General features: G+C 37.6%; 1 protein-coding gene across 4 annotated transcripts; it reads right to left on the bottom strand.

Moving 5' to 3' along the window:
* Nucleotides 1-46: 46 nt before the first annotated feature.
* On the bottom strand, nucleotides 47-25,110 carry xrcc4 (X-ray repair complementing 4). 4 transcript variants are annotated; one of them, XR_534977.3, is made up of 9 exons: nucleotides 24,962-25,110; nucleotides 23,178-23,321; nucleotides 21,765-21,955; nucleotides 19,399-19,565; nucleotides 17,642-17,773; nucleotides 17,029-17,174; nucleotides 14,066-14,195; nucleotides 6,119-6,636; nucleotides 3,826-4,372 (listed from the first exon to the last, which is right to left on the bottom strand). XR_534977.3 is itself a non-coding variant. In XM_081613309.1 (8 exons), exons 2-8 carry the CDS (start codon nucleotides 23,317-23,319, stop codon nucleotides 148-150), a joined length of 921 nt encoding a protein of 306 aa, XP_081469435.1. In that variant the 5' UTR covers nucleotides 23,320-23,321; nucleotides 24,962-25,109; the 3' UTR covers nucleotides 47-147. The 4 variants fall into 4 exon arrangements, 3 of the variants coding, with proteins under 3 accessions (XP_081469435.1, XP_008421398.2, XP_081469436.1); XM_081613309.1 differs by lacking the exons at nucleotides 3,826-4,372; nucleotides 6,119-6,636 and adding an exon at nucleotides 47-160 and having other exon boundaries at nucleotides 24,962-25,109; XM_008423176.3 differs by lacking the exon at nucleotides 6,119-6,636 and having other exon boundaries at nucleotides 24,962-25,109.
* Between the last annotated feature and the right edge of the window lie 141 nt (nucleotides 25,111-25,251).

The following is a 25,251-nucleotide window of genomic DNA, read 5'->3' as shown; positions in this document are numbered from 1 at the left end:
CTTATGAGGTAGAGGAGGAGTCCGCAAGGCCAACTCACAGAAGAAGAGGGAAGTGAGAGAGGAGTGGGACGTAAAAGTTGGGGAGTGGTGGGGGGTTGAGAGAGGGGAAAGCCAGAGACTGGTCCAAATGGAGAGAGTAGGAGTGACTCACTGTAGAGTGCTGAAATAAAGTAAAATACAAAGAGAGTGACACATTAAGAGGCGAGGTCTGCATGTCAAGAACAAGCAAGAAGAGAATTAAACATCCAAAAAACTTATAGATCAATAGATTCACAACATATCACATTCCATTTGCATTGCATTTATCTTCTTTATAAGGACCTTATATGTAGGATATATAAACATAATAAAGTTTCAAAACCTTTGTAATAAACAGTTGCTAATGTCCATCCATCCATCCCATTTACCCTTGTGAGGTCACCGGTCACTGGGCGAGAGGCCAGGTTCTCCCTGGACAGGTCACCAGTCCATCACAGGGCAACACAGACACACACACTCATGCCTAAGAACAATTCTAAGAGACAGTCTGTTTCCATGGTAGTAATAAGATATCTATAACAAACATTGTGTGTTTCCTTGTCATTTGAACAGCTATATGAATCAGATGCTTGGATAAAGAGCATGCAGAGCTCCCAAATGACCCACATGTGTGCTGGACCTGAAGCCCTGGAGGACAGACAAAACTGAATAAGTAGTAATGGAACCGAAGGGAACATTTGGTAAGCGCCCTATCTGAAGGTTCTCTGACTCTAGGAAAGTTGTCCACACCTTCCTGTAGAGCCCCGGTAAGTGGTATTAGTAAATGTCTCCATTGTAAGTGTTGATTTGGAAAGCATAGTCTAATTTAGTTTTAGTCATCTGTTGTCATTTTAATTGCATTTTAGGCGACTAATGACTCGTTTGCATTCAGCAGTACCCAACTGATCGGAGATAAACAGAACAGAGTTTCCACTGCCAGTTGGATTCTCACTGGGTGGGCAGGGTTAAACCCAAATGCTCAACATGGCAACGTGCTAGTATGCCTCAAACTTGTCACAAACTAACAATTTTCTGTTCCCCAATCAACAGACTGTGTTGTGTGGCACAGTCCATTGGCTGTCTAAGATGTTTTCACTGTTTTTATCTTTACTTTTCATCTAGTTATTAACTTCTTTTTATTTCTCTTTCACACTGTCTATGTAAAGTCCCCTGGAAAACGTCCCAGTTAAACAAATCCATATCTAGGGGTGTGAGAATCCTTGTTAAATGGCGTTTTAACTAAAACTCTGAGGTGTGAGACGTTTAACTGAAGTTCTAACAAGGGATGTGGGTTTTAATGTTTTTATCTTTTTTTTTACCTTTTTTCTTTTTCTTTAAAAAAAAATCTGTCTTTCTGTTTATTCAATGTCACATGCCGTTTTTATTTTAATTATGTAAAGCGCTTTGAAATGCCTTGCTGCTGAAATGTGCTATACAAATAAAATTTGATTGATTGATTGAACGGAGTCCAGTAATGGTGCTACTGGTGGTTATAATTGGCCACTTTTACAATAGAAACAGACAAAATAACAGCATCGCCCCGTAACCATGTTGCTCAGTGGCAATGAGGCATTTTTCTTACTTAATTTTAATTGACTAAATTTACTTTCAGTCTTGGCAACTATGTCACAGAAAAATGTTTCATATTTAAAAGCTTCTTAAATCTTTACATATAATCTGAACAAAATGTACATATGAAATGTTAAAATTTTCACAAACATGCTACTGATAAATTCTCAAAAATTTTAAATAAGAAAAATTTTTCATATTATTAGGGATTAATTTGAAAACCTGAAACAGGAAATGCTATCATTCCAGTGCCAAAGATGTGTAAGTGTTACAAATAAAGCGGTTGAGACAATTTGGTTTCTTAGATTTCTGTTTTAGCATCCAAGCTGAGTTGTTGTTCCATTCTCTGCATTCTGTTGTCAACCATTACAAGAGGTCTTCTATGTCTGATGTCTCTTCAGGCCCACAGCTGGTACATGTTTCTATCCACACAGGAAGTGTCTTGCTGCAGACTCTTCAAAGGAGCAACATAACCTTCAACTAAGAATGGACATAGTCTCACATTTTGATGCCATAGACAAGTGTATAATAAGAGTAAGTGTGAGTACTTTGGTACCTTTATGAAATACACACATATACACACTCTCTTGTAGAGTGAATCTATGTTGACATGGTAGGGCCAACGAGACATACATTCTGTTTGGTAAAGCTGTCAGGACAGGACCATTGACCCAAAGTCAGTTGTTATGGAGCAGTTGGAATATTTGAGTCTTTTTCATGAGCAATAGTTACAGACCAGTGAATCATGGCCTCACAAATGAGGGCACTGCATCAGTATGATCCAACCCTGACTTATGATCATCTTAGTTATGACTCAACCATATAATTAATTATTCTAGCAGGTGTAAAAATTGGGTTATGTTGGGAATGTTTGGAGCAAAGCAGCTGCTGCTTTACATAAACAGACTCAGAACTTACCAGGACTTAACAGACAAGTGTATACCTGAGGTATTTTGCCTGCTTTCTGTGTTGGACCTATTTTTGGTCTTCTTCGTCCATGTTTGTACGTCTCCAGTGCAGACCGAGTCCTTCTAGTTGTACGACTCACCTCAATAATAATTATGCTGGAATTTCTTCTTGATTAAGTACCATTTGGCAACTTCATTAAAGTGGTACATCAAAGGTCAAAGATTGAATTTGTAATCTGCAAGTTTGAAACTAATCTGTATTCAATCCAGCTGGAAGATCTCAGTTCAAGTTTATAATTTTAGCTCCACAACTAAAAAAGCCTGGAAATTCAAATTTAATCCACTTAGCTCCTTGTCTGAACCTCAACATCTGCCACGAAATTTAAACAGATCTATTAGAAATTATCATATAATCAAACATTTGCAGTAAAACATTTTATTGAGACCAATCAACTCTGGAAACTTGAGTTCTACCTATAATGAACTTCTTTAACTCATCTCATCAGCAAAAACAAACCAAGATTTCTTTCAGAAAACTTCTCCATCTTAACTGAGGAAAATACATCTGGATAGTAGCAGGTGGCAAACCTTCAGACCTACATGAATTCCTTGTGGCCTAGATTCAACAAGGTGGTGAAAATACCTAAGACAGTTTGTAGCACCATGGCGGTCCCCACAAGGTTCTTCACTTTACACACATCTGACTTTCAGTTTCATTTCAGTCATGACATGTCCAGAAGCACTTAGGTGACACTGTCATTATGGCATGTATCAAATCTGGGACAAACTTCCAGAAAACTGCAAAACAGCTGAAACACTTAGCTCATTTAAATCAAGACCAAAAATAGGAACAATGACCAACATGTTTGATGTGAATTGATGATTTTAATCATGGCACTTGACAAAATGTAATGTCTATTATGGGTTTTCATAGCTGTTGATTATATAATGCGTTTATGCTTTCACAAACTGCTGTGTTTCTGACATGTGCTATATAAATAGACTTGATTGATTAAACCTACAGCCATCAGAACACATAACTGACCGTGACAAATGACCTGGATGATTTTATTGCAATGTTAGTTGGACATTGCACATCTGTTACATTCTAGTATGTGGCTTTATTTTGTGCTTGCTTACTTATTTTTTATTTTTCACTAGACAAAATAATGTTTCTGCAAGGATCAATAAACTAATATTGAATCAATGAAACTCAAAATTATTTTTGAAATTACAGTAAAGAAGTGATTCAAAAATAATAGTTATCAAACTTTAGTAAGTTTTACTAACATTTTTGTAGCAAAAGTTAGTAATGAGACTATGAAACCCATTTTAGTCATTTCTTGCATTTAATGACATAAATATTTCAAAAAGTCAGAAAAGGTCAAAAAACAATGCGTTAATATTTATACAGTTTGAAATACAATCTACTCAATACAACTGACAAGAATTCATTAGGCTAGACTTGCATAAAGCAGGAGAAAACAGCAAATCTTTCATTTCATGTACACTGTTGTTTTTTTATTGTAATAACACTCAAATTCCAATTTATTGTTGAAATTTTACAAAAATATTAATCTTTTATGAAGACTTTGATTCTCAGCATAGATACAAATATATATGCATATGCTCTTTTGCATCTACAGATAGCTCATTATTAAAGGATTTAGTGTCACCATCATCATTTATTCAGTTTACTTTTAGAAAAATTGCCTTTGAGATGAATACTTGCAGCAGTAATGGAACAGAGGCTGTTTGGAAGTCAGAAATCATCAAACAGGTCTTCAGCTTCTGAAGGTCCTGCTGAAGCTGCTTTTGTAACATCTACAGAGCGCTGGGGAGTCTGCAGCTGATTGGATGCTGCAGAGGAGTCCTCCCTGTTCAGTACACACACACACACACACACGCACACACACACACACAGACAGAGAGTGAGAGAAGATGAGTGGGCTATTGAATCTGGTCTACAGGAGAGAAGAAGTTTGTCATGTGGCCAATCAGGTGAAAGACGAGGCACAGCCTTTCAGACTGTATGTAGATGGAAGGGCTGGTGTGTGAATGGTCTTAAGACCATTTGGACTTGATGTAGCTGCATTGCCATCGACCATATAACAATTCGACATATCAAAAATAAATCTGCTTAATGAAAATATGTCAATTTTGAAAAAAAAAAAAGCTCTCGTTTTTTAATAAAAATCTGGGGGTTTTTGGCCATATCAAAATTGGGATATTTCACAAATTTGCAATGCAAAAACTTTTTATGCATCACACGAGTCACGCAATCAATAACCCAATAAACAGATGTCATTACAGGTGTAAACCACTAAGAAGAAGACGACAGGAAGTAGTTGAAGGATCACGGCGTGGAATGCTTCTTAATGACTTTTTGCGTGAATAAGCTTATTCACATGTGACTTTAATTGTGTTTCTTCTTATTTAATAAAAACACTGCTATTGCAAAATTGTGTTTTTTCAAAATTAGTTGAATACTGACAAAGTTTTATGCACATTTGTAAAAAAAAAAAATGTCGCTACTGTCAATATGTTACCAACTTCCCTTAAAACTGTCAGGGGCAGGAAAATGATTCTGTGTGAAGCAGTCACATCCAAATCTAAGAGCCAAACAAGACTACCCAGAATCTGGAGTCAACTAAGCCTTCTTAAACCTTGCAACTCTTCCCACCTTCCTGAACCTAAGAACCAACCTGAGGGCTGAATACAATCCATCATCAACCTCATACCCTTTTTTTTCCTCCAAGCTTGCTGTAATGACAAAAAAGTTGAACATGAGAAGAAAAGTACAGCGTGAGAGAGGGGGAAAGAGGCCCAGAGGTAGTTTAAAATCATTACCAACTGTATTTCGGGCACTGCTGGAACCAGTTAAGAACAAACAACAGAAGTGTTTCAGTGGCGAGGGAAGTCTTTGCATGCTGCAGAAGAAGACCACAGGGGGGCATGACTAGAGGATTTTTTCTTTTAGCCCCAAGGAGCAAGGTTAAATTCGGGTGGCGAGTGTTCAAGAGCCCCCACAGAGAGCTGATCTGAGGAAGAGTCAGAACAGCAGGACGCACAGTACCATAATAACGAGTTTGTTGGCAACCAAGAAGCTAAACTGAGATTTAGTTTGGACTTAAGGAGAATTTGTTCTGCACAGGAAGAACCATAGTCAGCTTTTGCTGATGTATGCAATATTGCCAAAAGCATATATTCACATTATAAACATAAAACTTCCATTCTTAACCTTGAACCCTAGACCTTTTCTTTTTTGTAGGGTTATACTAGAAAATGACACTGATAAAAAAAACACAGGGATTATTTCAATTATTCTGGTATCGCAATAAAGAGAAATTTGAAGAATACCCCAAAGTAATAAAAAACATGTTAGTGAAAGAGCAAATAACTATGGCTCACCACAGAAAGAAATCCTTTTCCATTTACAAAAAAAGCACTTTGTAATTCTTTTGAAGGAATGTGTATGATATCCAAATCATGGATATAACCACTGTTGTCAGTCTACAGTCTGACAATTAACTGCACAAAAATGAATTAAAACCAACAAAGAATTAAGGTTTTAAAGACATATTTGATAAAAAAAAATGAGCTTAGCAAAACAGATTACAGACCTTTCTGGTCATCAAATTTTAGAATCAGTATTCGCTCATAGGGGGCTGCACAGTGGCGCAGTTGGTAGAGCTGTTGCCTTGCAGCAAGAAGGTTCTGGGTTCGATTCCCGGCCTGGGGTCTTTCTGCATGGAGTTTGCATGTTCTCCCTGTGTATGCGTGGGTTTTCTCCGGGTACTCCGGTTTCCTCCCACAGTCCAAAAACATGACTGTCAGGTTAATTGGCCTCTCCAAATTGCCCCTAGGTATGAGTGTGTGTGTGCATGGTTGTGTGTCCTGTGTGTCTCTGTGTTGCCCTGCGACAGACTGGCGACCTGTCCAGGGTGTACCCCGCCCCTCGCCCGTAACGTTGGCTGGAGATGGGCACCAGCAACCCTCCCGACCCCACTGAGGGAAAAAGGGTGCAAGAAAATGGATGGATGGATGGATGGATATTCGCTCATAGGTTAGTTCTTGGATCCACTTTGTTTATCCTCTCCATCCTCCACATTGGTCACTTATCACAGGATCTTTTTTCAGTCTACCAGGAAAAAAAATACTGTCCAATCACCCTTTTTTGTAATTCCACAATCTTTGTAAGGTAATTAGAATACTGAAAACATTTTTTTTGGAATAAAAGTTTTTATTTTTGAAATATGATATGTCCACTACAGTGGAAATCGGAACCCCATACATTTGAAATTGAACCTTGATGGCAACCAGTTTATCCCAAAGGCAATATCCAAACATCAACATAAGAATGAATTTCACATTGACAAAACTGAGCACTGTTGCCTAGCAAGAAGGTTCTGGGTTTGATTCCTGACCCAGGGTCTTTCTGCATGGAGTTTGCATGTTCTCCCTGTGTATGGTGGGTTCTCTCCAGGTACTCTGGTTTCCTCCCACAGTCCAAAAACATGACTGTCAGGTTAATTGGGCTCTCCAAATTCTCCCTAGGTGTGTGTGTGTGTGTGTGTGTGTGTGTGCATGGTTGTTTGTCTCTGTGTTGCCCTGCAACAGATTGATGACCTGTCCAGGGGTGACCCCGCCTCTCGCCCGGAACGTTAGCTGGAGATGGGCACCAGCAACCCTCCCAACCCCACTAAGGGACAAGTATGTATAGAAAATGGATGGATGGATGAATGAGTGGGTGGATGGATACAGAAAAATAATTAAATGTCCACTACAGAGGACAATTTTTAAACACTACGATAAAATACAGTCAAAATAATTCATAGAATGTTTTAATATGCTGCTAAGAGACTTATTTATAATATGCCAACAAAATTTTAAACCAAAATTTGCACAATAGAAACTTTTATGTACTTACTTTGTCTCTCCCCATAAAATGTGCTTCTACTGATGAACGTCATTTTTATGAATGAGAAAAAGGAAGGTACAAAAGTCCCACCCCTTCACATGTGGCATCATTGAAAAGCCCTAAATGTCCTCTGTAGATACCAAAAGGAATTAATTGAGTTAAATGCAGGGGGTGGGAGATATTCAAGTTCAGAAATGTCCTCTACAGAGGACAAAAATGAACTACTCAGCTCTACACCAAAACTCTCTATAAATTCTTCCTCATTACTTTCCACTCTCACAAGCTGTCTTAAGTAAGTAAACACCCTGTGGGAACGTCGATCTACTCCAACTAAGCATCAAAACCAAAAGCTATTCTAGGTTGGTAAACAACATCAGATTCTCCTACCTATTTCCATACAACCTTCTCTGGCCACATCATTCCTCTTTCTTCTATAACCACTCTTTTTGGTGTATGATCATCTTGCATTCAATATATGTCCTTTCACCCCAAGAACATATTCAAACTCAGTTCATTACTTTGGCTTACTCATGCTGAAAAAAATTGTTCGTGCTTTCATCTCCTCAAGATTTAACTGCTGCAATGCACTCTTTTATGGCTTTCCATCCAAACACATCCAAAAACGTCAATACATACAGAATGGTCCAGCACAGACCATGATAAAGCAAAGAAACCAAGACCCCCCAACACCCCAACTCTGAAATTCCTCCACTGACTCCCCATCTCACTCCATATCGGATACAAGATTTCCCACCAATTCATCTATGACTCCATGCTACTTAAAATAACTGTCTGCTCATTCCACTAACAGTAATGTGGGCAACACTCCACACCATGGGTGCTCTGTTTCACCACGTCTGTGGAATACCCTCCAAACAATCTGAGGAACCCACAAGCTCCTAATAAGGTACAGGAAAGGACTGAAAACCTTCCTTTTCAAGAGATTTTAGAGTGTTAAAAGTATTTCATTGTCGTTTTTCATTCTTTTATATTTTCTAGACATCTATACTGTAGCACTTTGAGACTGCAAAATGTAAAGTGCTGTACAAATTCAGTATCACATCAATCAAATTATTAATAGTTTCATTGGGATCCCAATCTGTATAAACCAACTCCTCCTCTGAGGAAAAGTCGACAGGACACAGCCGAGGTCGGCTACCAGCCGCCAACATATATAGCAACTCCTAAGCATGAAAAGCTTCTTGTCCTAGCACGCCATTATTCTCTCAACATGTAAAAGATCACAAAAAGTTGAAATACTGTAAAAAAACATCTCTGTGTAAAAATGTTCAATATTCGTGCCAGCCATACTAAATTGCACACAGGGCAGTTTCTCAAGAGCAATTTGGATGATTAACACATACATTAAACAGTCAAGGGCCAATAGATTTGGGGGTACAGTGACCCAGGGTCAGCAGACTACAGGAGCCGAGTGGAAATCTGTACTCTCTCATGGATTATGACCATAAAACAGCAAAGCTTATATGTCAGTTATGGTTTCATCAAGGTAGGTTATTTTTCTGTCTTCTTGGCCGCTGGTTCAGTGCGTTTTGCATGTAGAGCAAGTAATACTCCTTTGGAAAGACGAGAGTTTGGAGTTTTTTTGACAGGTTGTTTGTGTGGGTAGGCTCGTATTGAGGTCATTTGTGTTTGTCAGGTGTGTCTTTTCAATTTTTTTTCCCCATTTAGCAACTTCAAGTTGGAATTGGGTTGTTTTAAAATGTTTTGATCCTTTTACAAGAGTCTCTCCTCGTTCAGTGGACAGGAAATAATGGTTTATATATATATATATATGTATATATATATATATATAATGTCTGTCTTGAGATTAATTTTGCTGATCAAAGTGCTGCTGGTCCTGGTACTGGGGGTGTTCACATTATACAGCTGTGTACAAAATGCTTCAACTCTTCTGGTGAAGACTGCCTACAAGGTTTTAGGCCATGTTTACGGAAACTGTTGTCCACTCTTCTTGGAGAAAATTTGTGAGGTCAAACACTAATGTTGAATGAGAAAGTCAGACTGACTCTGTTCTAATTTCTCCCAAAGATTTTCTAATCAGGTTTATGTCAGAGCTCTGTGTAGACCAATCAAGTTCCTCCACACCAAGCTTTCTAATTCTGGACATGCTTTCATGCTCTGGTGAGCCTTCATGTTCGAACTGAAGGGGGCATCAGGAAAATGCTCCCACCGAGTAAGGAGAATAAAAATGATTAAATATGTCTTAATATGCAGAAACATTAGCAGTTCCATTCAATAAAACTAAGGTGCCAACTCAAACTCCTAAAAACCATTCCTAAACCGGACACATTACACTCAGCCAAGTATCATTCTCCAGACATCCACCGAAAAAAAGAAACACTTTCAGTGGGTTTTCAGACATACAGTCTTGATTTGTCACTCCACAAACCACTTGGACTTCATTATAATACCACAAGCTAAATATTCCAGCTGAATGTGGAATATTTATGAGTGAGGAGCCTTCCTAATGGCCTTATTGCACAAGCAGCATCCTATCACAGTACCATGTTGAAACTCACCGAGGGTGACGCATTCTTTCACAAATGTTTGTGAACGCAGTTTGCATGTCTAGGTGCTGGATTTTATACACCCGTGTCCCTGGCACATCTTGATTTAACGATTTGCATGAGCGACCCAGTACACTGGAGTATGTCAGGTTAAACAACACAAGATCAATACAATATATCGGCATTTTGTCGAAGATGCAGTTTATTTGACCATAATGGATAGAGAATTCATAATGATTTATAACACAGTAAATCTTGGAGAAATATAGTGTTATGCTCACATCGGCTTTGTTTTCAATTTGAATAGATTTTCTTTGAACAAAGCTTTGTGTTTTCCTGTCCCCTGAGGTCTTTTTCCTGACTTACAATGAAAAGATAAAAATGTTGTTTGATGAACATTGTTGTTTTATTGTGTTTTCTGCTAGTGACCAAGTTCAACAAAAACAATACCATTGTGAGTCAAACTGTTTGGATGAGTTTATGTTTGGCACCCCCAGAATAAAACTGTTAACTGACAATGCTCAAAACATGTATGCAGTTTTGATGTGGATGGTTTGGGAACAACAAAAGTATTTATGTTTGTGGAAATTTAATCTCTGATTAAAACAGCAATGATGGACAAATGCTGCCTTATTACTGATGATGCTGAAGATTGATATAAAGTACAAATCCCAGAGAAAAGAAAAACTCCATAAAGCATGCAAGTAAACTGACAAGATTGGGACTTTGTGTACAACTCTAAAAACTTTATTAGGCTGGATAACTACTAAAGTAAAGGTCATGTTCAAAACTGCACAAAAAGCTACCAAAATTTCCCAAGGACTGTTTGGATGCAGTATTTGATGGAGTATAAGATTTCAAGGGTCATGAATCAATGTTCTGCATCCCAGTTATGGATCTTGAGAGTTGAATGGACTCTCTCCCATCCTTAACCACTCAATTCTAATGGACATAAACTGAGACACCAAGGCTCACCAAAAGTGATAGCAACATTGTGAAAAAAACTAAACAAGAATAGGGAAAATGTGGCTTAATTAACCACAAGCACACCCACTGCGAAGACCACCACCAAAGTTTGCAAGCTATAATTTGTCTTGTTGAGAAGTAAAGCAATTGTTCTTTAAGGCTGTGGTTTCTCAGTTCATTCTTTTAGGGGTTTTTTCTTTTATTCTCCAGGTGCAGAAGCAAATATCCAAGTGTTTTTTTTTTAATCCTTTTTCTCTCCTTTCTCATCTACTCCTCATTAAGTTAAATAATGAACAAACAAAGCCAACAAGTGTTCTTTTCATTATGCTTACCTTTTTATGAACTGAGTTTTGACTGAGGTACACTCAGAAGGAACTTGCTGTCATCATCCTTTAACAGCAACCATTGAAGATTTCCATTAAAGATTATTATTCAAAAATGATAATTTTCTAGGTTGTTGTGAGCAGAACACACACCCTGCAGTTTATCCCTCCTTAGATGAAAATGAAGAAGTTATATTTCCAACTATGTACAGATTCTTCCTTCTGCCTTGTTTTAGTCCCTGTTAACACGTCATTTAGCTTTAAGTGTTTGTGCTTAAAGGAAAGTTTTCCCACGAAAATCAGCTAACAGAAAGTCACAGTAAAATACTGTATTTGAAACATGCACTGGTTCTGCAAGTGATCAAATATGGCTCCCAGCCATCATGGATAATCACTACAAGACACAGTGGTACTAGTGCCTCACTGCGGGTTTGACTTTTGCTTTTAACTAACATGGGCACATTTTGTGGTTTGAATGGAAAATGTGCATTACTCTGACAGAACGTGAAATATAGTTGAAAATGAAATCTTACTTACCCCACTATTCTAAATTGAGTCCAACATGTTGATGTGTTTTGTGACAAGGCTTTTTTTAAACAGAAACCGGGCAGCGTGAGAAGAGAGTAGACATGCAACAAACAAATGAACCCTAAAAATAAACTGTTTCTATAGTAACTTCCATTAAGGCAGCCATATTGGATTTTGACATCTGGATTAATAAAAAACAATAATAACATTTTACTCTTGGAATTCCAGTTTTCTAGGGAGCTTCATATCATTTTTTTCCAACTTCAAAATCTGAACATTTCAACTTCTGAGTAAGAGTGGAACACACTTGAACTGAACCTTTAGTGAAAAGTGCAATGCCAAAAACCATTTTAGCTTTAACTTGATATGAAAAAATGCGTAAGTTTTTTTTCCCTTTCCTTTTTTGTAGATGGAAGACTTGATATTAATCTTGGGTACTTGTTATAAAAATGTTTGAGAAGTACCAGCTTAGAGGATGCAGGATGCCAACTAAATTAAATAATAGATTTTTAAACTTCAACCAGATGCTCACTAGACTAATGGTGATCCAGACAGCCAACACAGCCTAATGATTGTGGAAACAACTGCGTGTGAACTGCTGACCGCTCTATCGGACAGGACAATTCAGTCCTTCTGTCATGGTAACTGAACACTGAGAAGGTGCTGAACTGTAAAGGCTTCTAGGTGGATGGGAACCTTATAATGAAGAGTAAGTTTTTTGTGATAACAACAACATCAACATGAAAATTGGAAAGTTGAGGCCAGAACTCTGAGAAACTTCAAACAAAATGCAAAAGGCCCCAGATTCTGTTCAGCATCAACTGACTCATCATTAAATGAAATTGTAATGACACAGTTATTGCAAATAATTTCCAAGATTTCGCAATGCCTTAATTACTCATCCCTCTTCTTGTTCTGACATGACCGTTCATTTCATTCTGGTTCCTTTAGCCAATAAATGTTCGGTTTCTTTTTCTTTAAATCTCCATTCCAAAAAAAATAAATAAATAAATAAAATAAAATAGTAAAGGGAACAAAAAAGGAGAAAAGTGAAAACTGAAAGTACCCCTGTCCACTAACAGCCACCAGAGAGCAATGATTTGTTGTCCAGGCAACAGCAGCTGCTCACTGGCAGACTGGGAATAGAAGGCTAACTCTGGGGAACAGTTTACAATCAGCTGCTCTTGGGAAAGCTTAGATGCAGCGTATTCACCTATTATTTGATGAAGTAGGACTGCTACAGAGAAAGTCAGACTGAGACAAGTCTTTGGATTACATTCTAATTGAACATGTCCAAACAGAAGTTGGCTCATGAAGTATTTGGCCACCAAATCAGCATCTTTTTAAAGTTTTAAAAGAGTGGCAACAGAGCTGGAGCACTGACACAGACACCATAGAAAAGTTATATAATTGTCTCATTGAGGTCTGGAATTGACTTTTTAGCTTTAAGTTCTAAAAGTCATTTAGAAATCACACCTGAACAAAGATCTGAAGAAGAATAATTAAAAGCATATTACTGTAAAACAAGGCCAAGTAATTTCTATGAGAGATGTTATCCAGCTCTGAAATGTTAGCTAAAATTGTATCATCTGGAAACCAAACATCTACCAAATGGTCACACTACACCTGACACCCTGGTACCTGCAGAGAAGAAGTGCAAAGAAACTATAACATGTTAAAGGGGCAGTACTATGTTTTTCAGGCGCATAGTGCCATTTTGTAGCACAGCCAAGAAACTGTTACCTTCAGTTGTTATAAAATATGACATAAATCAAAAATTACTTAAGAAATTTACTTCCTGATTTAACTCCTTGAAATAAGGCATCTGTCTCTTTAAAAACTCCTGCTCTTTCTGAAAAATGGTTCCTTTATTAACCCTTTAACAGCATTTTACCAGCACTGTACTGAGAAGTAGCTAGTACAATGAGCTCAGCTCATACACCGTTCCACCAGGTGTTTGCCAACAGCTGCTGGCTAGTCTGAAGGAGCTGCATGTGTGAGTCGTGGAAGAGGGCTGCTCTGTGAGGCAGAAGCTCAGGAGCTTGAAAACTGCAGCTCTAAGGAGGATCTGCACCTTAAAAGTGGAGTTAGGTTCACTAGGGTGTTGTGAACAGTTGAATGGTTGCCGTGGAGTTTAAATGATTTCTCAATCATGCATTAAAGAATCAAGGCAACACTCTAGGTATATTTCTGATGGGGGAATGATGTGATGTAACATGATGTAAAACTCAAAAAAGTCAATTATCCTTTAACAGGAGCACACACAGACAGGTAGCGCTGAGAACATGGAACACAAACTCGTACCCATTCTTCTTCTCTGGGTTCTGCTTTTTCACAGCCAGCTCTGGAGCCCCAAGATGGCGGAAACGACGCTTGCGACAGGGAGCAACATCAGTGATGTCACGGAGGTTCAAAGGGCTTGGAGTAGCAGAATCTGAGGAGAGAATAAGACGAGGTATAAGATATGTCAAAAGAAACTTTTCTTTGATTATCTACATTTTATGAGGATACAGATTATGACTAAGGTTGAGTCTTAGTAATGATCAGCGCTATAGCACCAGCAAATGTAATAAAACTCTGATTTATCCATTTTATTTTTTTACAGAAACAATGCCAATTACCACAACATCAATTTAAGTCATTAGCTACACTTGCCAATAACTTTTCATATCCAAGATTACTTTTCACTAGATACCTGTTTTATGTATCTATTTACTTTCACCTATCCAAGGAGTGTAATTAAAATCAGATCTGATTTTGCTTGGAAGGCTCGACCCAGATAGAAATTAAGCAAAAAACTTTATTGAAAAACTTTTTCCACAAAATTGGCATGTTTCCATTAAGAGAATTTATTTTCTTAATCTCAATTTGCGCAATTTTATGATTAATGGAAACGGATATTGTGTTGAAGTGGGTATCATGTGTGAAAGCAACATTGCTGAAAATGGCACTCTGCTTCCACCACTTACTTTCTTCCACATGCAGTCAGGTTCTGATGCCCATGTGTCCATTGGTGCTTTCAGCAGTGTGGGCACCAGGACTGGCACCGTGTGGCTCAGAAGCCCCATATAAAACCAACTGTGATCCTCCTATGAATTCCAATACATTTTAATCAGAAGGAGACTTAATTTCTTCAGAAGTCCGAGTTGCAGCAGTTTAGCTGTTGGATCTCCACCTACATCACTGAGTCATGGCTCCGTCACCAGTGTTCCTTCCTTGGCCCACTGTGGACAGAGATTGGGAACACCGCACAAAGGCTGCAGTTTTGGAGAAGCTCTGATTCATTTGCCTACTTATCACAATCTGACTCACCAATACATGCACTGGCAACACAAACACAAAACACCTGCTAGTGGTCACCTCGATTAGGATCAAACTAAATGAAAGCAAAAGTCTTTTTCCTCCTGGTTATTACTGGGTGTGAACGTAAGAGTACACAAAATTTTACCTACTCCGTTCTGTGCTCATTTTTTTCCCCTGGTAGCAGTTTCTACACAAAACAAACTCATTTTCAGACAAAACAAAACCTAACATTTCCCAACACTTCATTTACCCCTCTCCCCCTGCTGACCATGTTAGTTAGAACCATGGCAACAGAAACAACATAAATCCAGCTAGTTTTTCCTCTTAAGATGGACGAGGAAAGTCAACAAGGACCAGAAAGTTGCCAAAAAGCCTTGATGGATTAAAAAAAAAACCTAACCTGGCTGTGATGTTCTAGTATGGAATTTTTTTTTTTTTTTAAACTGACACATTGGGAGTTCTGCCAACTTTTATAAAGGCTTTCCACAGCTGTCTGAAAGGTAAATAATGAACCGCACATCGTATTCTCTGGTGATGTCACGCACTACTAGTGTCCAGGACAACAGCGAGTAAAAGTCAGGAGGAAAACAAAATGTAATGTCAACATTAGCGGCTGCTTGTATTTAAGGCTGTGTGGGGATGTTGGTTCACAGAGGTCCAACTCGATGCATTACCTAACCTCTCGGTGACGTCATGACTGCTACAGTAATGGAGCAAAAACATTCGGCTCCAATGACAACAGCAGCCAGAAAGATCACATTGAACCAAATATTACAAATCTATGGGTTTTTCATTACACTTCCCATGAAGGATCTCAGTGATGTTGAAGCATATATAGCGCTTTCTGTAAACACCAAAACATACATCTGCTTACTTCAGACACACAAAAAAGCCCAGTAAACTACAGTAGTTTTCAGAACACCTGATTAAATGTTGACATACCTACTTAAATTAGTCAACCTGGAACTTAAAAACACTACAGTTGGATTTTATTAACCAAGATTACCACATTTAGACTCAATTAATCATTTGACATCTCTTTTATATAAAAATAAAGAGAATGAAAAGATGTGCTTAGAAACACAATACTGCTGTGATTAAGACATAAGGAAACCAGACCGACTCTTATCCTCTACAACAATTCATCTCCATGTGCAGCATAATGATGTTTTTAATCTCTAAGATCCAATATTGGCAGTAGAACCAATTTACAAACTGCTTTCCTATTCTGTTGGGATTTTAAGTGATAAACAAAAACTAGTGCATAAATGTAACGTGTAGGAAAATAGCATGCTCTTTTTACAAATGGAACTCTGAAAAAAGTGTGTGTTTCAGTCAAGATGGCAGTACAGCTGGGGAATCTATCAGCTTGCTGACTATTCTTTGAAAGAAAAGGTCAAGCCAACAGAAGCTGCTCTTCTGTTAAACTACAACACAGTTGAGTTACGATCCAGCTGCTCGTTTGTACAAAAACAGTGACTGGTGGCACTTTTTGAAACCAGGTCTCGGAGTGAAACTTTTCTGCAGCACGCTCCGTGGTGGTGTCAAGTACTAAGCAGGTGTAAAAGCTCAGATAAGCGGTGGAACGAATGGCTCTAGGGTTTGTTCTACGCAGGCATAGGCAGGTAACAACAAAAACAATCGCAAATAGCAAATGTACTCTGTTGTGCCACTCAACATGTTCAGTTTAACAACAACTTCTGATAAGTACTATATATTACATGAGTACTTCATTCATGAGCGATGGAGACAAGTCGCCCATAAATAAACTGAAATAAACAAATTGAAGCTATTATAAGACTTGTTTTTTGAGGGCAAAAGCTGTTTAAAATCTGAGCAATGTGTATTAAAACCACATAACATGAATTTGAAGTTTGTCATATTCTCCAGATGGCCCTTTTAAGGCCACAAAATCACATTTGTGTACTTTGGAATGATAAGTATTTGATTAACAATAATCTTACCTTTAAATGACGGATGAGAAGTTCCTGTTGACTGCTCTTCCTTCAGCTCTTCGTCAGTACTGCCTCCATATTCATCATCCTCGCTGTTGTGACCTGCTGTTCGATCCGATGTTGCAGAATCCTTGTTTTTCTGTTCATCAGAATTCCTACAACAAAACCACAACAGAGTAATAAACTACTTAGTTATTTATAGCTCTGTAAGATCTAACATTTCAAACACATGCTTCTGGGACCCTTAGTCAAAAACATGTATTCAATCCAATAATTCTTTTCTGCCTTCTTATGAATGGTCTAGATCCAAAATGGCAACACTACAAACTCCTTCTTCTGAAATAATTACAGGACATAAAACAGGGTTTTTTTTATTTTGTTTTGAATAGGGTCGTAAAAACTTGCGTTAAAAAACATAAAATAACAGAAACTGGAGAGAATGTGCATCTTTGATAATGTCATATTTTCAGTCAATAGTTTCTCCCTTTTTTAAGTATATAAATTATGGCATATATGTTATGAAAATATAATCAACATATATGAAGAAAAACTACAAATGTATTTGTTACAAAAAATTCTTTGTTCCTTTGTATGGAAAGCCTGGTTAATGACAGCACAGCACCTTGTTTCCTGCAGCTTTGTGAAAGCTTCCTGCAGACTGCGAATCTTTGTTTTCTTCTCATTGAGGAGCAGGACGAACCGAGAGTACAACTCTGCCTTCAGGGTCTCTATACTTTCAGCGTAGTGCTTCAGCCTGAAACATACACCAACATAGGTCACATATACATCAGACATGGAGCAGCAACCTAACACTACTGCTATGTGATGGATGACAGAGACAAAGGGCACAGAGGAATTTCACTTTAGAGAAAGACATGTTAGTTAGATTTTTATAAGTTTTCTGTGCTACTAAAGTGGTAGTGACATATGCTCAACCTTACTAATTAAAGCACAATCAATGTTAGAGAAGTGTGGACATTCAATTATGTTGTCATTGTGATCTCAAGTTGTTCAATAGCAGTAAAACAGTCTTGCTTTGCAGATTTACAAGAAGTAGTTGCCATGCGCCAAGATTATTAAAACAACATCCATAGGACTTTATACAAGTCAATAAATTATAACCTGGATCAGTTTTAATAAGGAGAGAGCAGCCATTTAATGCGTCAGATCTGGGGAAGCTAGCTTGCTGCTGACTACTCAGTTTGGTTAATCCATAGAAGGATTAACTACATCTGGGATGGAACACTCAGATGTAGGCCCTTAGAAATCCAGACTGGTCTTCTCCAATAAACCAGCCTGGATTTATCAGGGAAGTGGTCGATATTCACCGGATTTATGGATCTATCCATCCCTAGGGTAGAGAGGCGGTTAGATGTTAACCTCACAGAATGGGTGGGTAGTTAGCTGGAAGAGGCTTAGCACTTTAAATAAAAAAAATGGTGACCTCTCAGTGAAGGGATTTAGAGGGGAAGCGTTCAGGATGTCACCAGGACACGTTACTATGAAACCTAATCTCTGCTGCCTGGATATCGAGCTGTCATGAGTCTGTGTCTTCAGTCAGAGGCATCAACAGATTGTTGCAAGACAGACTGCTATCTGAGATACTTCCTGCCCACAGCATCACCAACAATTGACGACTCTTTGATTATACTCAGATGGATGGATATGAGTTACAACATTCTTTTGGGATGAATAATGTTCTTTTGAACTGAATAAAGTCTCAAGTCAAAGTGAAACCAAAGGAAAAATAAAAATTGCAATACATTGCTTATGAAAGTGGGAGGTTGGCAAAGGAAAGCAAAAGTTTGTTGGTTATAACTATAGGCTTAAAGAATAATACCGCTATTCTGTCTTATTCTTTAAGACATGGATAAATATACTTGGAAGTATATTGCAACAATGATCTGCTGCATTAGCTAATACGCATGCTAATGCAGCTTTCAGACTTTTAGTTTCCAAACTCTTAATCCAAACATATGGAGTAGGATCAGGTTTAAGCCATCCAATATCTCCCATACAGATTCAAATAGGCTTTGTCGCAAACAATGAATCATATTTTCCGACACTGATCATGAGCTTCAAATGAAAAATGACAAGACCAAAGCTGAAACATTGACAGGTCAATGCTGTGTTGCCAAGGAAGCATATTTTCTTTAAACAGCTTAAGATACAGACCAAGTGAATGTTAAACATTAGCTGAACACCATGACAGTCATCATGAATGAGCTAAAAAAAAAAGAAAAAAAAAAAAGAACAGAATGCTTTAGAATTTTAAAAGTTTGTTGACGTTTTCTTGGGTTCTACCGATACCAATTTGGAATTTATCCAACATGCCTGTGAACTTCAGCCTTCCAGGAGCAGAACTTATCTGTCGTTTACTTTTCAGTGATGTTTTGGTGTTCCTGCATCAGCCTCTGGTTCTCCTCCTTCAGTTTGTGGTTATGTTGCTGCAGTTTGTTTCCTTGCTGCAGTGTGTGTATCAGCACCTCTCTCACAGCCTCAGCTGGCTCCTCGACAGCATCCAGCGAGACAGAGCCAAGTTTGAACTGAGGGAGACAAATTTCACACCATTTAGTTTATTTTGTTTGAAAGGAAGTCAATAAGGTTCATTTCCATTCACAAAGATCTGTTTTTATATAAATGAGTATCAGACTAAATTCAAATGATGACACTTTTATAACATTAATAACTTGCCAATGCAGGCGTTGGGATGTGCTTCTCTAGTCTGCAGTTTTTTGTCCATTCATGGATTAGATAGAAAGAAAACTACAACTTCTTTCCTTTTTCTAACCTTTATTTGAATTGGGAACCAATAACTGGCCACCTAATCAGATTAAAATATATTTACCCCATTTGCTTTTAGTTTAATAACAGCTGAGATCAATTAGAACAGGAATTATGGCCCAACTTCCTAACTGTGGCTGAACTCGCAGCACAAAATAAGATGATTTCATTGTGTTTATCTGCTTGTACTCTGTATAATAAAGTTATATATAGTGTTTAATCTATTTGACAATAAGTTATTTTCTTGTCATTGAAGTATTTTTATTATTGGCAGATAAAAACCACACTTGTATAATGGTGTGGTAGCAGTGACAGAGGCGTCTCTGCAGCAGTTAACTTAAAACCAATAAACAGACGTTTCTGTCAGATCCACTGACCATTTTGCAATCAAGACCAAACCTAAACCAGAAAACAGATGATGGTTGTAATTACTAATGTTTGCCTGAATGCAGTAAATCGACTTTGATGCAAATGAGTAAAGAGTTCCTTTTTAGTATAAATTATGAGAAACATCAATTATTTTGAAATTCTTGTTCAGCATTTGTACTCCAGAATATTGGGGGAAAAATCCACAAGTTTTAATAACCCTGAAATATATGTTGCAGCATGAAAAAAAAATACAGGGATTTTCAACAATGACTTAAATAATACAGTAAGTCTGCCGTCTTGTTGACAAGTAACATTCACTGATTATAAAATCTTTTTTCAATGTTACAAGTATAGTTTTTGTGACTGCAAAACACTCGAAAATTTAACAATGGCTAGATTTTAGTAAATATTGTGATAATAATCATAATATTTATGCTTATTTAGTTCTTTCCTCCTTCATTGCTTCCATCACTCTGTGACCTTTAGGATTCTGGGGAATGTCATGTGTGTCCACTGTGAGCATCTGCTGGTGTGAGACCAAATATTACATTAACATGAAAAATCCAAGTTCATAACACTTTGAATATAGTATCCAACAATTACTGCATTCCAAACAAACCTTTGTGATATAAATACTGCATACATCGATATTGTGATGACTATTTAGCCACAATATATTTTTCAGACCTAATAAGCATCACAATATTCAGCAATAACATTGCAAATATATATTTTGCTGCTATATTGCAGCCCAGTTGTTTAAAGTATAAATAATTCTTATTTTGTAAATACAGAATTATTATGGAGATTTATGTGTATGAATGTGACTGTAATATCAAATGCAAGAGAACAACTCAAAGTGGACATTATATAGACTTTAGGGTCAGTCAAATTATTTTAAAGGACAAATAATATTTGAAGGTGAAGCTCATAACTTTTAATTTTTACGGGTTAGAAAGCTGCCAATCCCTCCACATCACAAATAACTGGGAGGAGAAACTAAAGAAGGAAAGCGCCAAGAATGAAGGAAGGGAGGCCAGAATGGGATTTTACCAAAGTACTCCTCTGAAGGAACGTCCTCACACTGCTTGCATAATTTAAAGGGAAACGAGAGATCATCTTTTTTGTTTGCGTTTTAGAGAAAGGAAATTCTCATCTGACTATAAACTTCTGCTAAACTGTCAGTTTAATTGTCTCCGTTTCTGTAAACAATGATTCATTTCTTCCTTTGCAGCAACACATTTCCATTCTGTCACAACAAGGACTTTTTGCAGTTTCAGCATAAAGGAGGACGTATGCACAGCTGACCCTTAAACAGGGTTCATTCAGAGAATTGTGAAAATGTTTTACAAACTAATATTTAGGTACAGGATTTGATGAGCTGAGCAACTCTAGTAATATTAAGTTTTATTTACATTTGTTGAGAGAAGAAAATACTAAAGCAAGACTACTGAAAATTATGTCAAATAATTTGTTTTTCAGTTACTTTAACCTGTCAAATAGACTTCCTGTTAAGGCTGCATTATGTAATTTTGTTAAACTTGTCTTTATTTGTGAATATACAACATGCTTAAAAAGTAAGTAGTTCTCACGGATATGTCCTTCTGCATCTTCTCATATGTCAGAGTCACAGTGCGGCTACTGGTGGGTGGGTGTGGCTTCAGGGTGAAGCAGTAGGAGGCAGAGGGCTCTGGCTCTGTTAGAGCCTGCTGGACGTCCTGGATGTACTTCTCCTTCGCCATCTCCAGTTCCTCTGCCTCTTCATTCACCACCGCCTCACTCACTGCACACATACAAAACACATACTGATGATTTTAGTGGTATAAAATGGTTATCTGCATATAAAATGCTTTTCTTTGTATAACCTTCCTTCATACAGTCAGACAATAATTAAGTGGATGATTGAGCAGCCTGTAGAACAATCTGTAACAGCCACAGCACTGAGTTATTGTTTTCTGTATGACTTTATGTATGAAGAATTTTGGCTCACTCCTCTTTGGAGGGTTGCTTCAGTGAATTGAGGTTTGCACACATTAATTCCTGCACAGCTCCTTTAAGGTTCCTTCCACAGCATTTCAATAAAGCTGAGGTCTGGACTTACCCTGTGATTTTGAAACACCTTTATTCCTCCTTTTTGACATTCTGCTGCAGACTGGCTACTGGGGGTGAGATCAATATCCTGATCATAACTCAGCTTCTGCCAACATTCAGCTTCTGAATACATAGCTTTACATTCAACTAGAGTATTTTATAATAAATGCATTCTTGACAAACACGCCATTATGCATTACAGTAATGCATCATTATGATGGTTTCATCTGCCAAAGGAAATTGTCAAAGAAAACTTGAATTTCATTTAGATGCAACATTATACATCTAAACCTTGAGTTTTGAAGAGAAAGGCGCTCTCCTGGCAATCCTTCCCAACATGCCATAATTCTTCCGGCTTGTCCCCATTTTAGGGAGTAGAACATTTAACATGCTAAGTGAGGCCTGAAGAATCAGTTAGCATTGTATTAACACACACATTTATGCTCAAGACCAACAAGCTGCCAACAATTCTATTTTTATAGAGCTTTTCACACCACTAATGATCAATTATTAGTGCTTTAAATAGCAGAACGAGGAACCTATGATTTCTTTAATTTATTGTTGCTACACCAACTCCAATCGTTTACTTTGTTTTTATTGGCACAGAAAACTTAGTCATCTGAGAGTTCTAGAGTTGGTAAGGTTCATGAAAATACATTAAATCATGTCTTAAAGGCTAAACATTTAAGACTGGAGGAGACTCGACTAGCACCTGTAAAACCACCAGGACCGAAATGATCTTTACAAAGACCTCCAGGAAGTCACTGAGAATCCCTTACAACATACCCTCCAATTTTTACTGATGGAGGCAGTGATGTTCAAGACAAACTCAGGTGAAGAGGGAATAGTTAAATAACTTAAGCAAAAAATCTGTTTAACATCTTCAATGAATTATCACAAAGGATGACTTTTACCCTTTCCTCTCCATGCCTTGTGTCCATCAGTCAAAAGCAACTTGAAGCCGAAGCCTAAGCCCCGCCCCTCCCAGTCCACCCGTAGAAAGTAGGAAAAGTCAGCCTGAGAGGAGAGGTGGATTTCACGCACTGATGTGTTCATCCCTGAAGAAACACAAAGAAATACATAAAGAGGTCAACCTACAGCATAGTATTCTGATACAGCTTGTTGTAAAGAACAAGTAGGCGTTGTAACTATTTAATAAATAAGCAAATGAATAAATACTATTAGAACCTCCAAAATTGCCTTAAAATTGATTGCACAGCTACAAAATTCTAAATCATATTTTAAGCATGAATAAATTTAGAATAAATTTTCCACATAGTTGCTCCCAGTGACTTGCTGTCACTGGGAGCAATATTAGGTTTTTCTCTCTTCTCAAAAGCCATCAACATGGATGTGGAAAATAGTAGTTGGTGATCAACAAGATCGTGTTACCTTTAAAGCCGGATGAGACTGAATGACATACAGACAATATCTTTACTGAATCATTATACAAAATGTTGCCTCATGTGTCCGCGCACATCTATTCTTCCTGAGAAGTCTCCAATTTTATGCATTTTCTTTATAAAAAAAAAAAATGAAGCAATAATTACTGTTACATTTGACAATACAATAATAATCTACCATCATTCCTGTCTGCATAGTGGTACAAGTTTTAGCTTTGCTGCCTTTCAGAAATTTTGCATTAACTTTTTTCTGAAATCACTTTATTCTTACTTTTCTTCCAGACAGTGTAAAAACAAGCTCATGATGGTTTGTAAGAAGAAGTTATTCATCTGAGCTAAAAAAATAATATGGACAGGAGCGCATGCATGGTCCAAGTGAAACTTATACATGGACTTAGAGAAGTACGTCAAGCCTTTTTAGTTTTTTCAGGTCATGAAACAAAGCTGCACCTTTGAACTATTTTGTCCCATCATTCTGCATCCAAGTTGTACTGAAAGAAAGGGGATGGAGGGAATATTCTGTCAGAGCTTTTAGCTGCAAAGCAGTATAAATAAAATGCAATGAGTGTTTTTGTCTAAGAGAATTTCACCTTCCTGTTTTTGTTTTTTTGTTGTTGTTGTCGTTTGTTGGGTTTTTTTAACCATTACTGCAGGTATTTGACTTTGTAATAGGAGCTTGAAAAACAAAATAAATAAAAAAAAATTCTACCAGTAAAAAGTGACTGCAATTAAAAGCATTGCCTAAATACAACATTCTTCCGGTAAAAAAATATTTTCTTTTGGAAACTATAAGATGCAGTTTATTAAAATGAAGACAGCTGGAGAAACCAATATAATGCTTTTCAATGTCATATTACAAATCTGCTCATTAGAGAATAACGCCAGGAGGCATGGAGTATGACGCCATGATATCTATACCAACATGTCTGGTGAATTCCATGAAAATGTACTTTTAGATGCAGTGAAAAGTCACAGTATACCCTCCCAATATGGCGGCGTCTTTGACGTACGAAAGTGTGTTGTTATTCTTCTGCCCATTAATTGTTTCAGTTAAAAACCAAAATAACGGTAAACCCTCCTGATACATAAAATGTTCCAACTGAAAGATGACTTCATTAATATTCAGCCTGTAAGATAGTAAGCTGCAGAAATGTAGGTGTTAGCAGTTAGCTGGTCAGAGCTAACAGATGGTGGAGCTGTTTGTAAACACAGAGCGGCTCGCGCTAACACGTCAACAGAAGCGCGAGGAAAAGCTCGTCACTGCTTCGAAAACAACACATTAGTTCTTGTCTTACCTCAAGTGGAACAGTGACGGTCTGGCGGCTGAGTTTAGAAGAAACCCTGATGTTTCACTTGTTTGAAACAACTGACTGAAAACGTGAAGCCAGTGTCACTAGAAGCCACACAAAGCAAGGCTTATATTACGTCATCAATAAGCGACAATACGGAATAACGTAATATAAGTTTTTCAGTTTGGAAAAATGTAGACGAAAGAAAAGAGGCTTTCCAAATGGACTAGCAACATCTTGGACAAGATCCCTGTGATAATCATCTGGGTTCTCCACTTTATGAACTGCTGATATTC

This window comes from Poecilia reticulata, chromosome 12 (assembly GCF_904066995.2).
Source record: "Poecilia reticulata chromosome 12, P_reticulata-male-v2, whole genome shotgun sequence".
In the NCBI taxonomy this organism is placed as follows: Eukaryota; Metazoa; Chordata; class Actinopteri; order Cyprinodontiformes; family Poeciliidae; genus Poecilia; species Poecilia reticulata.
This window is presented reverse-complemented; position numbering and strand designations above follow the sequence as displayed.

Bases quoted from the DNA above. Each gene is read 5' to 3' on its own strand.
- xrcc4 (XM_008423176.3), bottom strand. From the start codon at position 23,319: ATGAACACATCAGTGCGTGAAATCCACCTCTCCTCTCAGGCTGACTTT. The intron at 21,956-23,177 runs GTAAAAGTCATC...GTATGTGTGCAG, and splicing joins CAAGGCATGGAGAGGAAAGG to TGAGTGAGGCGGTGGTGAAT. The intron at 17,175-17,641 runs GTGCTGTGCTGT...GTTTTGTTGTAG, and splicing joins ACAAAGCTGCAGGAAACAAG to GAATTCTGATGAACAGAAAA.